Below are 16503 nucleotides of genomic sequence, written 5' to 3' on the forward strand. Positions count from 1 at the left end.
CCTTTATTTGAGAGAATTATTAAACAAGCAACAATCCCTCAGCAGACAGTCACCCTGGAATACAGAACACTTACTCTACATACTACTGTCAACTACACAACACGCATACTGAATATAACCACACTTTACTACTGTGCATACAAAGTACATACTGTGCATACCAAGTACATGACAAAAGTTAAGTTGTGCTACTACACACCAAGTACCAAAGTACACTAAATGGCAAAAATTATAATATTATACACCATTACATCGGAGAACAGTGTACAAGTACATCAACCTAGTACACTAAACTACTAGGACAGGACAAGAGGGAAGGGGAGAAGAGAGAAGGGGAGAAGAGAGTTCCTGAATGGTCTGTGGAGTGACCAGGGGGGGGGGGGGGGCTGGCTGTTGTCGAGACTGTGGAGAGGTTGTAAGGCTCGGTGAAGCCCAAACTCTTCCTTGGTTGAGCATAGCATGTAGCCACACCACTATCTTGGTTGGGCATAGCATGTAGCCACACCACTATCTTGGTTGGGCATAGCATGTAGCCACACCACTATCTTGGTTGGGCATAGCATGTAGCCACACCACTATCTTGGTTGGGCATAGCATGCAGCCACACCACTATCTTGGTTGGGCATAGCATGCAGCCACACCACTATCTTGGTTGGGCATAGCATGCAGCCACACCACTATCTTGGTTGGGCATAGCATGCAGCCACACCACTATCTTGGTTGGGCATAGCATGTAGCCACACCACTATCTTGGTTGGGCATAGCATGTAGCCACACCACTATCTTGGTTGGGCATAGCATGTAGCCACACCACTATCTTGGTTGGGCATAGCATGCAGCCACACCACTATCTTGGTTGGGCATAGCATGCAGCCACACCACTATCTTGGTTGGGTATAGCATGTAGCCACACCACTATCTTGGTTGAACATAGCATGCAGCCACACCACTATCTTGGTTGGGCATAGCATGTAGCCACACCACTATCTTGATTGGGCATAGCATGTAGCCACACCACTATCTTGGTTGGGCATAGCATGCAGCCACAGCACTATCTTGGTTGGGCATAGCATGCAGCCACAGCACTATCTTGGTTGGGCATAGCATGTAGCCACACCACTATCTTTTTTGGGCATAGCATGTAGCCACACCACTATCTTGGTTGGGCATAGCATGCAGCCACACCACTATCTTGGTTGGGCATAGCATGCAGCCACACCACTATCTTGGTTGGGCATAGCATGTAGCCACACCACTATCTTGGTTGGGCATAGCATGTAGCCACACCACTATCTTGGTTGGGCATAGCATGTAGCCACACCACTATCTTGGTTGGGCATAGCATGCAGCCACACCACTATCTTGGTTGGGCATAGCATGCAGCCACACCACTATCTTGGTTGGGTATAGCATGTAGCCACACCACTATCTTGGTTGAACATAGCATGCAGCCACACCACTATCTTGGTTGGGCATAGCATGTAGCCACACCACTATCTTGGTTGGGCATAGCATGTAGCCACAGCACTATCTTGGTTGGGCATAGCATGTAGCCACAGCACTATCTTGGTTGGGCATAGCATGTAGCCACAGCACTATCTTGGTTGGGCATAGCATGTAGCCACAGCACTATCTTGGTTGGGCATAGCATGTAGCCACAGCACTATCTTGGTTGGGCATAGCATGTAGCCACAGCACTATCTTGGTTGAGCATAGCATGTAGCCACAGCACTATCTTGGTTGAGCATAGCATGTAGCCACAGCACTATCTTGGTTGAGCATAGCATGTAGCCACAGCACTATCTTGGTTGGGCATAGCATGTAGCCACACCACTATCTTGGTTGGGTATAGCATGTAGCCACACCACTATCTTGGTTGGGCATAGCATGCAGCCACACCACTATCTTGGTTGGGCATAGCATGCAGCCACACCACTATCTTGGTTGGGCATAGCATGCAGCCACACCACTATCTTGGTTGGGCATAGCGTGTAGCCACACCACTATCTTGGTTGGGCATAGCGTGTAGCCAAACCACTATCTTGGTTGGGCATAGCGTGTAGCCACACCACTATCTTGGTTGGGCATAGCGTGTAGCCACACCACTATCTTGGTTGGGCATAGCGTGTAGCCACACCACTATCTTGGTTGGGCATAGCGTGTAGCCACACCACTATCTTGGTTGGGCATAGCGTGTAGCCACACCACTATCTTGGTTGAACATAGCATGCAGCCACACCACTATCTTGGTTGAACATAGCATGCAGCCACACCACTATCTTGGTTGGGTATAGCATGCAGCCACACCACTATCTTGGTTGGGCATAGCGTGTAGCCACACCACTATCTTGGTTGAACATAGCATGCAGCCACACCACTATCTTGGTTGGGCATAGCGTGTAGCCACACCACTATCTTGGTTGGGCATAGCGTGTAGCCAAACCACTATCTTGGTTGGGCATAGCGTGTAGCCACACCACTATCTTGGTTGGGCATAGCATGCAGCCACACCACTATCTTGGTTGAACATAGCATGCAGCCACACCACTATCTTGGTTGGGCATAGCGTGTAGCCACACCACTATCTTGGTTGGGCATAGCATGCAGCCACACCACTATCTTGGTTGGGCATAGCGTGTAGCCACACCACTATCTTGGTTGGGCATAGCGTGTAGCCAAACCACTATCTTGGTTGGGCATAGCGTGTAGCCACACCACTATCTTGGTTGGGCATAGCGTGTAGCCACACCACTATCTTGGTTGGGCATAGCGTGTAGCCACACCACTATCTTGGTTGGGCATAGCGTGTAGCCACACCACTATCTTGGTTGGGCATAGCGTGTAGCCACACCACTATCTTGGTTGAACATAGCGTGTAGCCACACCACTATCTTGGTTGAACATAGCATGCAGCCACACCACTATCTTGGTTGAACATAGCATGCAGCCACACCACTATCTTGGTTGGGTATAGCATGCAGCCACACCACTATCTTGGTTGGGCATAGCATGTAGCCACACCACTATCTTGGTTGGGCATAGCATGTAGCCACACCACTATCTTGGTTGAACATAGCATGCAGCCACACCACTATCTTGGTTGGGCATAGCATGTAGCCACACCACTATCTTGGTTGGGCATAGCATGCAGCCACACCACTATCTTGGTTGGGCATAGCATGTAGCCACACCACTATCTTGGTTGGGCATAGCATGTAGCCACACCACTATCTTGGTTGGGCATAGCATGCAGCCACACCACTATCTTGGTTGGGCATAGCATGTAGCCACACCACTATCTTGGTTGGGCATAGCATGTAGCCACACCACTATCTTGGTTGGGCATAGCATGCAGCCACACCACTATCTTGGTTGGGCATAGCATGCAGCCACACCACTATCTTGGTTGGGCATAGCATGCAGCCACACCACTATCTTGGTTGGGCGTAGCATGATGTCGTAACAACTCTCTACGAAAGTCTGTCTAGCATGCTGTAACAATAATACAGGAAGTTGGTTGCACAATGATTTCCCAGATTTCTGCTGAGTTCCAAAACATAACAGGTAGTCATCATTACCATGGAATAACACCGCAACTCAGAGGAGTTATGTAGTGGTGTGTAGCAACATGTCAATGACAGAACACAAAAGAGCAACACACAGTTTCTCTGTGTAGTCCAGAGCAGATAATGCCCTGAACCACTGGTACAGGGTCAGATATTATTCCTCCTCCAAATGTATATGGGTTGAACTGGGGGTGGGAAAATCTGATCCTACAACTGTGGTTAGGGGTCCTTCTACTTCAAGTGTATGAAACAGTCCTTGACCTCAAGCAGTCCATCAAAGAGGGAGTGAGAAACAACAAAGTGGGAGGCAGGGAGTGAGAAACAACAAAGTGGGAGGCAGGGAGTGAGAAACAACAAAGGGGGAGGCAGGGAGTGAGAAACAACAAAGGGGGAGGCAGGGAGTGAGAAACAACAAAGTGGGAGGCAGGGAGTGAGAAACAACAAAGTGGGAGGCAGGGAGTGAGAAACAACAAAGGGGGAGGCAGGGAGTGAGAAACAACAAAGTGGGAGGCAGGGAGTGAGAAACAACAAAGTGGGAGGCAGGGAGTGAGAAACAACAAAGTGGGAGGCAGGGAGTGAGAAACAACAAAGTGGGAGGCAGGGAGTGAGAAACAACAAAGTGGGAGGCAGGGAGTGAGAAACAACAAAGTGGGAGGCAGGGAGTGAGAAACAACAAAGGGGGACGCAGGGAGTGAGAAACAACAAAGGGGGACGCAGGGAGTGAGAAACAACAAAGGGGGACGCAGGGAGTGAGAAACAACAAAGGGGGACGCAGGGAGTGAGAAACAACAAAGGGGGACGCAGGGAGTGAGAAACAACAAAGGGGGACGCAGGGAGTGAGAAACAACAAAGGGGGACGCAGGGAGTGAGAAACAACAAAGGGGGACGCAGGGAGTGAGAAACAACAAAGGGGGACGCAGGGAGTGAGAAACAACAAAGGGGGACGCAGGGAGTGAGAAACAACAAAGGGGGACGCAGGGAGTGAGAAACAACAAAGGGGGACGCAGGGAGTGAGAAACAACAAAGGGGGATGCAGGGAGTGAGAAACAACAAAGGGGGATGCAGGGAGTGAGAAACAACAAAGGGGGATGCAGGGAGTGAGAAACAACAAAGGGGGATGCAGGGAGTGAGAAACAACAAAGGGGGATGCAGGGAGTGAGAAACAACAAAGGGGGATGCAGGGAGTGAGAAACAACAAGGGTGAGAACATTACTCCATAAAGGCTTCCATCACTCCAGCGATCTCTCCACATGCCATCCTTCCATCACTCCAGCGATCTCTCCACATGCCATCCTTCCATCACTCCAGCGATCTCTCCACATGCCATCCTTCCATCACTCCAGCGATCTCTCCACATGCCATCCTTCCATCACTGAGTGAAATAGAGGAACATTGAGCACCACTGCCCATGAGAAGACATAGAAAGGGGAGAGAGGAAGAGGGGGGGGGGGGGGGGGGGGGAAGAGGCCTCTTTCCCCTCAATGTCCTACAGGTACCATGAATAATGCACATTTACTAATAATGACAAACTTCTGGTAGCAGACATTTTAGAAAATTAACACAGGTCTCAAACAATCTCTAAAGCACAAGCACACCTGTTAATGTGTAGTCAGCTGATCTTTATATTTCAAGTTTAGCCAACTTGAAAATATTTGCTAGCTAATGAGGTAATACAGTTAAATTGTTAAGAACACAACCTTTAGTCTGTCTCCAACTGTTTGAACAGCATGCTAGCCTGTCCACTTTGGTCAGATGTTGAAGTCAAGTGGCCTACCGTATTTCTCAGAATGACAACGAGTTGCCAATTCCTTATATAATTGTGTTTTATGCTTATTGCACATTTATAAAACAGACTAGACAGCTAGTATAACAGTGTTTTGTTAAAATACTGCTAGTGGTATGTGGTACTGCAATCCCGCTCACGACAAACTGAGCATTCGTTTTCCAGAATCAGTGTTGATTGATACTCCTGTTTCAGTAGCGTCTGCTCTGAGTGCAGTTTGAGGAGTTGAGACAGAAAAGGGTCTAGTTAAAACGTTAACTCCTTTTAAGGTCTCAATGTGTTTGTCTCCATATGACCCATTCTGTTGGACCAAACCTCAAAATCAAATAGCGAGTTGTCAGAGAGAAAAGTGATCTCTCATCTTTGTTGTTGTGAGTGGCAGGGGGAGGAGCTTGGTGTGGGGGGGAGGAGCTTGGTGTGGGGGGGAGGAGCTTGGTGTGGGGGAGAGGAGCTTGGTGTGGGGGAGAGGAGCTTGGTGTGGGGGGGAGGAGCTTGGTGTGGGGGGGAGGAGCTTGGTGTGGGGGAGAGGAGCTTGGTGTGGGGGAGAGGAGCTTAGTGTGGGGGAGAGCAGCTTAGTGTGGGGGAGAGGAGCTTAGTGTGGGGGAGAGGAGCTTAGTGTGGGGGAGAGGAGCTTAGTGTGGGGGAGAGGAGCTTAGTGTGGGGGAGAGGAGCTTGGTGTGGGGGAGAGGAGCTTGGTGTGGGGGAGAGGAGCTTAGTGTGGGGGAGAGGAGCTTAGTGGGGGGGAGAGGAGCTTGGTGTGGGGGAGAGGAGCTTGGTGTGGGGGGGAGGAGCTTGGTGTGGGGGGAGGAGCTTGATGGGGGGGAGGAGCTTAGTGTGGGGGAGAGGAGCTTAGTGTGGGGGTGAGGAGCTTGGTGGGGGGGGAGGAGCTTGGTGGGGGGGAGGAGCTTGGTGGGGGGGGAGGAGCTTGGGGGGGGGGGCTTGGTGTGGGGGGGAGGAGCTTGGTGTGGGGGGAGGAGCTTAGTGTGGGGGAGAGGAGCTTAGTGTGGGGGTGAGGAGCTTGGTGGGGGGGGAGGAGCTTGGTGGGGGGGGGGGCTTGGTGTGGGGGGAGAGGAGCTTGGTGTGGGGGGGGGGCTTGGTGTGGGGGGGAGGAGCTTGGTGTGGGGGGGGGCTTGGTGTGGGGGGGAGGGGCTTGGTGTGGGGGGAGGAGCTTGGTGGGGGGGAGGAGCTTGGTGGGGGGGAGGAGCTTAGTGTGGGGGAGAGGAGCTTAGTGTGGGGGGAGGAGCTTGGTGGGGGGAGGAGCTTGGTGGGGGGAGGAGCTTAGTGTGGGGGAGAGGAGCTTAGTGTGGGGGAGAGGAGCTTAGTGTGGGGGTGAGGAGCTTAGTGTGGGGGTGAGGAGCTTAGTGTGGGGGTGAGGAGCTTAGTGTGGGGGTGAGGAGCTTGGTGGGGGGGGAGGAGCTTGGTAGGGGGGGAGGAGCTTGGTGGGGGGAGGAGCTTGGTGGGGGGGAGGAGCTTGGGGGTGGGGGGGGAGGAGCTTGGGGGGGGGGCTTGGTGTGGGGGGGAGGAGCTTGGTGTGGGGGGAGGAGCTTAGTGTGGGGGAGAGGAGCTTAGTGTGGGGGTGAGGAGCTTAGTGTGGGGGTGAGGAGCTTAGTGTGGGGGTGAGGAGCTTGGTGGGGGGGGAGGAGCTTGGTGGGGGGGGGGGGGCTTGGTGTGGGGGGGAGGAGCTTGGTGTGGGGGGGGGCTTGGTGTGGGGGGGAGGGGCTTGGTGTGGGGGGGGAGCTTGGTGGGGGGAGGAGCTTGGTGGGGGGAGAGGAGCTTGGTGTGGGGGGGAGGAGCTTGGTGTGGGGGGGAGGAGCTTGGTGTGGGGGGGAGGAGCTTGGTGTGGGGGGAGGAGCTTGGTGTGGGGGGAGGAGCTTGGTGTGGGGGGCTTGGTGGGGGGGGCTTGGTGTGGGGGGAGGAGCTTGGTGGGGGGGAGGAGCTTGGTGGGGGGGAGGAGCTTGGTGGGGGGGAGGAGCTTGGTGTGGGGGGGAGGAGCTTGGTGTGGGGGGGAGGAGCTTGGTGTGGGGGGGGAGCTTGGTGTGGGGGGGGAGCTTGGTGTGGGGGGGAGGAGCTTGGTTTGGGGGGGAGGAGCTTGGTTTGGGGGGGAGGAGCTTGGTGTGTGGGTAAAATGGGAAGGTGCACACAGCAAAGAAGGCGCGAAGGAGAAGAGAACAAAGCGACAACATTAGGCCAAGCAGACAAACATAAACACGTGATTCTTGCGATACAGGAATTTGGAATATCACGCAAAAACATACATTGGAATTAATTGGATACATGGCCCAGCACTAACGCCTCCTCCCCTCCACGTTGAATCTCATATAATTCTATACTGTCTCTCATTCACTCCTTTATCCAGCATTAACTGATTTAGTGTCGGTTTCCTCATTACAGACCCAGTGTGGCCTAAGCAGCTCAGACATGCATGTTGTGTCTAACCTAGTGCTTAGGCCTCTGTCCTCTCTCGGTCTCCTCCACACATACAAACAGACTTAAACCCCCCCAGACATCTGGGACCCCCCACCATCCTCCCTATCCTACCCATCTGCCTTCTAAAATCTCCCCCCAGTCCCCCCTTTATTCCACTGTGTATCTTTAACTCTGCATTGTTGGAAAGGGACCAGTAAGTAAACATTTCCCTGTTAGTCGACACCTGTTGTTTACGAACATGTGACAAGTAAAATGTATTTGAGTAGAGTGAATGGGGCATTAGTGGAAGACATTGTTGTGATCTTTCCTTTGTGTCCCCGTGTGCTGCATTTCCTATTGTCATCTCTCCTTCATCCGATGTGTGTGTGTGTGTTGTACTTCCCACAGGGATAACAGGAAGTGCATCTTGACCCCCCCGCCCGTCCTGCTGTCTGTGGTCCTCCAGTCCTTGGTCACTGCTGCTAAACAGACACTGGAAGGAGGATCCCTAACACTCTGTTCAGTGTTTACATGAGTTGGAGCTGAACTCAGTCTGTGGTAGTTAGTAACAGGCCTCCCTGCCTTGTCCGGCTTCACTGGTGTGTGAGTGTTCAGCATTACTGAAGTGATTGGCTGCACCACTCTCCTGCAGCATGATCCGTTAAATTACCTGCAGCCTCAGATGGGTCTACTGCCCGTATCTCTCAATGGAGAGTGAATACACACACTGGGGAATACACACACTCTGGGGAAGCAAGGGGCCTGGTCAGCTTAAACGACAGCCCAGACCCTATTTTATGCCTGTTAGGGCCTGAGCGCTGTGTGTGTGTGTGTGTGTGTGTGTGTGTGTGTGTGAGAGCAGCAGTAGCAGGAAACAGGAGGACCTCACAGCTGAGGAGCACAGGGCAAATCGTCATAGAGACAGGCCTCTAACAGAACCAGTCCAATAGGACTCCAGCTCTAGCTTTGGGAAAAGACTTCTTCCTGTTCCACTTAGAATCTTTATCCAGAAAGGAATACAAAAAAAAACACACACTGGACAAATACATGCAAAGTCACACACACCCTGGACAAATACATGCACAAAGTAACACATACTGTAGCTTCAAGCTTTCAGAGTGTGTATGTGAGTGGAGTGTGTGTGCGGTGTGTGTGTGCGCACGGGGGCATGTAGGGGTAAATAAGGTCAGCCCTACTGTTGCCTAGGAAACAATCAATCCAAGACTGGGATTCAAGTCAAGCCTCTGCCCCACCCATTCCTCCGTCCTTCCTCCAAACCTCAGAGTAATGAGTGCTCTCTAGGTCTCTAAACGGAGCTTAAATAACAGTCTTGTGTTATTATTGTACAATGTAGAAAATAGTCAAAATAAAGGAAAACCCTTGAATGAGTAGGTGTCCAAACTTTTCACTGGTACTGTGTGTGTGTGTGTGTGTGTGTGTGTGTGAGATATACAGTGGGGCAAAAAAGTATTTAGTCAGCCACCAATTGTGCAAGTTCTCCCACTTAAAAAGATGAGAGGCCTGTAATTTTCATCATTGGTACACTTCAACTATGACAGACAAAATGAGAAAAAAAATACAGAAAATCACATTGTAGGATTTTTTATGAATTTATTTGCAAATTATGGTGGAAAATAAGTATTTGGTCACCTACAAACAAGCAAGATTTCTGGCTCTCACAGACCTGTAACTTCTTCTTTAAGAGGCTCCTCTGTCCTCCACTCGTTACCTGTATTAATGGCACCTGTTTGAACTTGTTATCAGTATAAAAGACACCTGTCCACAACCTCAAACAGTCACACTCCAAACTCCACTTTGGCCAAGAACAAAGAGCTGTCAAAGGACACCAGAAACAAAATTGTAGACCTGCACCAGACTGGGAAGACTGAATCTGCAATAGGTAAGCAGTTTGGTTTGAAGAAATCAACTGTGGGAGCAATTATTAGGAAATGGAAGACATACACACTGATAATCTCCCTCGATCTGGGTCTCCACGCAAGATCTCACCCCGTGGGCTCAAAATGATCACAAGAACGGTGAGCAAAAATCACAGAACCACACGGGGGGACCTAGTGAATGACCTGCAGAGAGCTGGGACCAAAGTAACAAAGCCTACCATCAGTAACACACTACGCCGCCAGGGACTCAAATCCTGCAGTGCCAGACGTGTCCCCCTGCTTAAGCCAGTACATGTCCAAGCCCGTCTGAAGTTTGCTAGAGAGCATTTGGATGATCCAGAAGAAGATTGGGAGAATGTCATATGGTCAGATGAAACCAAAATAGAACTTTTTGGTAAAAACTCAACTCGTCGTGTTTGGAGGACAAAGAATGCTGAGTTGCATCCAAAGAACACCATACCTACTGTGAAGCATGGGGGTGGAAACATCATGCTTTGGGGCTGTTTTTCTGCAAAGGGACCAGGACGACTGATCCGTGTAAAGGAAAGAATGAATGGGGCCATGTATCGTGAGATTTTGAGTGAAAACCTCCTTCCATCAGCAAGGGCATTGAAGATGAAACGTGGCTGGGTCTTTCAGCATGACAATGATCCCAAACACACCGCCCGGGCAACGAAGGAGTGGCTTCGTAAGAAGCATTTCAAGGTCCTGGAGTGGCCTAGCTAGTCTCCAGATCTCAACCCCATAGAAAATCTTTGGAGGGAGTTGAAAGTCCGTGTTGCTCAGCAACACTGCTCTAGAGGAGATCTGCATGGAGGAATGGGCCAAAATACCAGCAACAGTGTGTGAAAACCTTGTGAAGACTTACAGAAAACGTTTGACCTCTGTAATTGCCAACAAAGGGTATATAACAAAGTATTGAGATAAGTATTTGGTCAATAACAAAAGTTATTTTCCACCATCATTTGCAAATAAATTCATAAAAAATCCTACAATGTGATTTTCTGGATTTTTTTTTCTCATTTCGTCTGTCATAGTTGAAGTGTACCTATGATGAAAATTACAGGCCTCTCTCATCTTTTTAAGTGGGAGAACTTGCACAATTGGTGGCTGACTAAATACTTTTTTGCCCCACTGTGTCTGTGTGTGTGTGTGTATATATATATATATATATACACACACACACACATATATATATATACACACACACATACATACATACATACACACACTTCTGCCGAGACGCATTTTAAATGGATAGTCCACCCTGCTTTTTAGTAACAAAATCCCATGCTTAGGTACTCTCCATACCCTAGACGCTGTATGTAGTCTAGACTGTGTGTGGAGGTCTCAGAAAAGACCACCTGTAAAAAGTAGGTTAAGGAGGACATAGAGGGAGATACGGGCCTACACACACACACACACAACACAAACTTCAGCTTGGTGAAAAGGGCACTCACTAAGCAAATGGTGTACACCAATAAATCAGCTCTGGCTTTGAGAAACCATCATTTACTAACTGGGTCAGTCTTCTGATGGCATGCACTCTTTCTTTCCTCTCCCTCTCGTTCTGACGTGAAGGTCAGTGTGAGTACTAACACTGCTCAGAGGTTGATATACGTGGACCAGGTGTTCTCTGTCTTTCTCTCCCCTCTCCTTTCCCTCTCTCTGACGCCTCTGTGGTTGTTAGTGGAGGAACAGAGGAGAGGACGGCAGGACTGGGCTCTGGGGTTGTGAGCCCTCGTTTAGAACACACACACTCGTTTAGACAACTAGGATCCTGCTCCAGCACAGCGGACCAGTCTGAATTATTTAAGAGGAGAGAGGGAGAGGAGGAGGAAGGAGGGAAGAAGGAGAGAGGAAGGAGGGAAGGAAGGAAGAAGGAGAGAGGAAGGAGGGAAGGAAGGAAGAAGGAGAGAGGAAGGAGGGAAGGAATGAAGGAGAGAGGAGGGAAGGAAGGAAGAAGGAGAGAGGAGGGAATGAATGTGTGAACAATGAGAGTGAGTCGACAGGGCAGGGAATTGCCAGGGACCTCACAATACAATATTATCCCAATACTTATTTTGTATTTATTATGGATCCCCATTAGTTCCTGCCAAGGCAGCAGCTACACTTCATGGGGTCCAGCAAAACTAAAGCAGTTTATACAATTTTAAAAACATAATACATTCACAGATTTCACAACACACTGTGTGCCCTCAGGCCCCTACTCCACCACATATCTACAATACAAAATCCATGTATGTGTGTGTGTATAGTGAGTATGTTATCGTGTGCGCCTGTGCTTATGTTTGTGTTCCTTCACAGTCCCTGCTGTTCCATAAGGTGTATTTTATATTTTTTCCCCCTACATTTTACTGCTTGCGTCAGTTACTTGATGTGGAATAAAGTTCCATATAGTCATGGCTCTATGTAGTACTGTGCCTCCCATAGTCTGTTCTGGACTTGGGGACTGTGAAGAGACCTCGTGGCATGTCCTACGTGCCGATACGTTGTGTATTGTGATTCTCATGATTCTACTGTATGTGCATTGTGATTCGATACTGTGATCTTATTTAGATTTGATGTTCTAAACATATTTCTGCTACATATGGAGAAGAGGGAGCCATGAGAAAACCAGTTTTGATCAGTCAGGGAAATAAAAGGCACTGAAAACAAATTGACTCCGTATTTAAAAAGAAGAAGAGTTTGTTGGTACAGCCAACTAGAGCAAGAATAATATTGTGATATTGTCAAAATGATACGATATATCAGGATATGTAACTCCATGGATTTTGTCCCCCCATCACTATGAGCCGGCCCGTTCCAGTCCCTCTCAGTGAGCTCATTTAAAACTTCTGGACTTGTTTACCTTCTTTTCCTCTCTTTCCTTCACTCCATCTTCAGCAGGTCTCATTTCCTCCCCCTGTCATAATTTCTCCACCACTCTCCCTCCCTCCTCCCCACCTCTGTCCGTCTCCCTCCTCCCCACCTCTGTCCGTCTCCCTCCCTCCCTTTCTCTGTTTATCTAAGTACTTTCACGGTCACTGCCTAGGAATCCCAGGGGACTAAACTGCCCCATCTCACTATCCTACACTAACCAGCTCTCTCCCTCGCTGTTTCTCTCCTTCTCCCCCTTTCTCTCACACACTAACCCACTCCCTCTCTGTCACAGCCTGTCCACGATCCCCTCTCTCTCCCTCTCCCCCCATCTTCCTCCGTCCGATTGGGTCATGTTCATATCTAGTGGATCTGTCGACAGGATGAAATGCCCCCCCCCCCCCCCATTTCCCCCCCAGGCTGCCAGCTTTGTCCTGCTCTAGTCACGCACAGGACCCCAAAGCTCCCCCCACCCTGTCTCCTCAGACACACACTGCACGCACATTCACCCATACATGCACACACGCACCCCTCCCCCTTGACAGGGAAGTTGCCACGGCGACACAATGTGTTAGAAGAGACACACTAGTAAATGTAATACTAAAACGTCCTAGTGGGTTGTAAATGTTTAAACCATGTCAGTCAAAGGCAAACGCTTCCTTCCATTTCCTTAATGCCTTGGCTCAATCTCTAGCTCTTACTACTGGGCTAAGACTAATCTTTAGTAAGCCTAACCTAACCCAATAATGTAGACATCTAAGTCACTGCTTGAGGTGAGCTTATGGCTCACTGTTGATGTACAGATGGCTAGAATGTAAAGATTTTGGTTCAAAAAGTTGATGAACAAAGCTATCTGCATAGAAACAGTGTAGAGGTAAAGTATAGTACAGGTAGAACAGAGTATAGTAGAGGCAGAATAGAGTACAATACAAACATACAGTAGAGGTAGAATAGAGGTAAAGTATAGGTAGAACTTGTTCATCAACTGAAGCTATCTGGTCAGTTGTCACACTCCATTCAGAGCACCGTAGTCCTAGCAACGGTCTGAATTCTGTCAATAACCTTTTGACTTCTGTAAATACATTTTTCCTACATAACAAAACAGATTAATTGGTTACAAACTCAACCGCTAAAAAAATATTTAAGTCTCCTCATCCCTGTAAAATAAAATGTCTATACATTCTATATTCTTTTCCTATTGTCTTTAAAAATGGTGAACAAAAACAAAGAAATAAATGTGTAGAGATGAAGTAAAAAGAGAAATATGGGAGACAAGTAGACGAGAGAGAGGAGTAGAGAAAAAGGGATACAGTAGAGTATAGTAGAGGTAGAATAGAGTATAGTAGAGGTAGAATAGAGTAGAGGTAAAGTATAGTACAGGTAGAATAGAGTATAGTAGAGGTAGAATAAAGGTAATGTATAGTACAGGTAGAATAGAGTACAATAGAAACAGAGTAGAGGTAGAATAGAAACAGTGTAGAGGTAAAGTATAGTACAGGTAGAACAGAGTATAGTAGAGGCAGAATAGAGTACAATAGAAACATACAGTAGAATAGAGGTAAAGTATAGATAGGTAGAATAGAGTAGGTTATAATGATGCACGGTATACCGAAATGTTTTTTTTATGTCATTTTGGAGCGAAACTATTTAATACATTAAATGATTTAGCTGTAATAAATACGGAATTATAGGTTGAGCAAATTAACCCCAAAGTATCAAATTACATTTTAAAACAGTTTAACTGTAATTGTAAAATTATTGTCTGCTCTGAGTCTCCGGTATGGTTTTGCATAAGGAAAATATAATGTATTGTTCTGAAATGTTATATGGTGCTTTATTTTTTGCAAGAAATTGAATTGAGAATAGAAGACAGTCTATTTGTTATACCAGTTATCAATATATTGTTCAAATGTTAAAAAACACATTTTAAAAAAGAGAGGTGACTATAGCTAAACGTATTTTTTTTTTGGTGCCGGGGTATGGTTTGGGTCGGGAGTATGGTTTGGTGCCGGGAGTATGGTTTGGTGCCGGGAGTATGGTTTGGTGCCGGGAGTATGGTTTGGTGCCGGGAGTATGGTTTGGTGCCGGGAGTATGGTTTGGTGCCGGGAGTATGGTTTGGTGCCGGGAGTATGGTTTGGTGCCGGGAGTATGGTTTGGGTCTGGGGTATGGTTTGGGTCTGGGGTATGGTTTGGGTCTGGGGTATGGTTTGGGTCTGGGGTATGGTTTGGGTCTGGGGTATGGTTTGGGTCTGGGGTATGGTTTGGGTCTGGGGTATGGTTTGGGTCTGGGGTATGGTTTGGGTCTGGGGTATGGTCTGGGTCTGGGGTATGGTCTGGGTCTGGGGTATGGTTTGGGTCTGGGGTATGGTTTGGGTCTGGGGTATGGTTTGGGTCTGGGGTATGGTTTGGGTCTGGGGTATGGTTTGGGTCTGGGGTATGGTTTGGGTCTGGGGTATGGTTTGGGTCTGGGGTATGGTTTGGGTCTGGGGTATGGTTTGGGTCTGGGGTATGGTTTGGGTCTGGGGTATGGTTTGGGTCTGGGGTATGGTTTGGTCTGGGGTATGGTTTGGGTCTGGGGTATGGTTTGGGTCTGGGGTATGGTTTGGGTCTGGGGTATGGTCTGGGTCTGGTTTGGGTCTGGGGTATGGTCTGGGTCTGGGGTATGGTCTGGGTCTGGGGTATGGTCTGGGGTATGGTCTGGGGTATGGTCTGGGGTATGGTCTGGGGTATGGTTTGGGTCTGGGGTATGGTTTGGGTCTGGGGTATGGTTTGGGTCTGGGGTATGGTTTGGGTCTGGGGTATGGTTTGGGTCTGGGGTATGGTTTGGGTCTGGGGTATGGTTTGGGTCTGGGGTATGGTTTGGGTCTGGGGTATGGTCTGGGGTATGGTTTGGGTCTGGGGTATGGTCTGGGTCTGGTTTGGGTCTGGGGTATGGTCTGGGTCTGGGGTATGGTCTGGGGTATGGTCTGGGGTATGGTCTGGGGTATGGTTTGGGTCTGGGGTATGGTTTGGGTCTGGGGTATGGTCTGGGGTATGGTTTGGGTCTGGGGTATGGTTTGGGTCTGGGGTATGGTTTGGGTCTGGGGTATGGTTTGGGTCTGGGGTATGGTTTGGGTCTGGGGTATGGTTTGGGTCTGGGGTATGGTTTGGGTCTGGGGTATGGTTTGGGTCTGGGTCTGGTTTGGGTCTGGGGTATGGTTTGGGTCTGGGGTATGGTTTGGGTCTGGGGTATGGTCTGGGGTATGGTTTGGGTCTGGGGTATGGTTTGGGTCTGGGGTATGGTTTGGGTCTGGGGTATGGTTTGGGTCTGGGGTATGGTTTGGGTCTGGGGTATGGTTTGGGTCTGGGGTATGGTTTGGGTCTGGGGTATGGTTTGGGTCTGGGGTATGGTTTGGGTCTGGGGTATGGTTTGGGTCTGGGGTATGGTTTGGGTCTGGGGTATGGTTTGGGTCTGGGGTATGGTTTGGGTCTGGGGTATGGTTTGGGTCTGGGGTATGGTTTGGGTCTGGGTCTGGTTTGGGTCTGGGGTATGGTTTGGGTCTGGGGTATGGTTTGGGTCTGGGGTATGGTTTGGGTCTGGGGTATGGTTTGGGTCTGGGGTATGGTTTGGGTCTGGGGTATGGTTTGGGTCTGGGGTATGGTTTGGGTCTGGGGTATGGTTTGGGTATGGTTTGGGTCTGGGGTATGGTTTGGGTCTGGGGTATGGTCTGGGTCTGGGGTATGGTCTGGGTCTGGGGTATGGTCTGGTCTGGGTATGGTTTGGGTCTGGGGTATGGTTTGGGTCTGGGGTCTGGTTTGGGTCTGGGGTATGGTTTGGGTCTGGGGTATGGTTTGGGTCTGGGGTATGGTCTGGGTCTGGGGTATGGTCTGGGTCTGGGGTATGGTCTGGGTCTGGGGTATGGTCTGGGTCTGGTTTGGGTCTGGGGTATGGTTTGGGTCTGGGGTATGGTTTGGGTCTGGGGTATGGTTTGGGTCTGGGGTATGGTCTGG

The 16503-nt window shown here is 49.3% G+C and overlaps 1 protein-coding gene across 4 annotated transcripts in view; it reads right to left on the bottom strand.

The window, feature by feature from the left end:
• LOC139573249 (ephrin-A4) overlaps positions 1 to 16503 on the bottom strand; it is a 93583-nt gene that overhangs the window by 46859 nt on the left and 30221 nt on the right. Inside the window, exon 2 of one of the 4 annotated variants that reach the window (XM_071396494.1) lies at positions 3417 to 4938. The exons of the other annotated variants lie outside the window; for them this stretch is intronic. Coding sequence (XP_071252595.1) covers positions 3841 to 4818 — 978 coding nt within the window. The 5' untranslated portion in view covers positions 4819 to 4938 and the 3' untranslated portion in view covers positions 3417 to 3840. Of the gene's footprint in view, positions 1 to 3416; positions 4939 to 16503 lie in introns of those variants that run through there. 4 annotated transcript variants of the gene reach the window in all.

This window comes from Salvelinus alpinus, chromosome 4, assembly GCF_045679555.1.
Source record: "Salvelinus alpinus chromosome 4, SLU_Salpinus.1, whole genome shotgun sequence".
Classification (NCBI taxonomy): domain Eukaryota; kingdom Metazoa; phylum Chordata; class Actinopteri; order Salmoniformes; family Salmonidae; genus Salvelinus; species Salvelinus alpinus.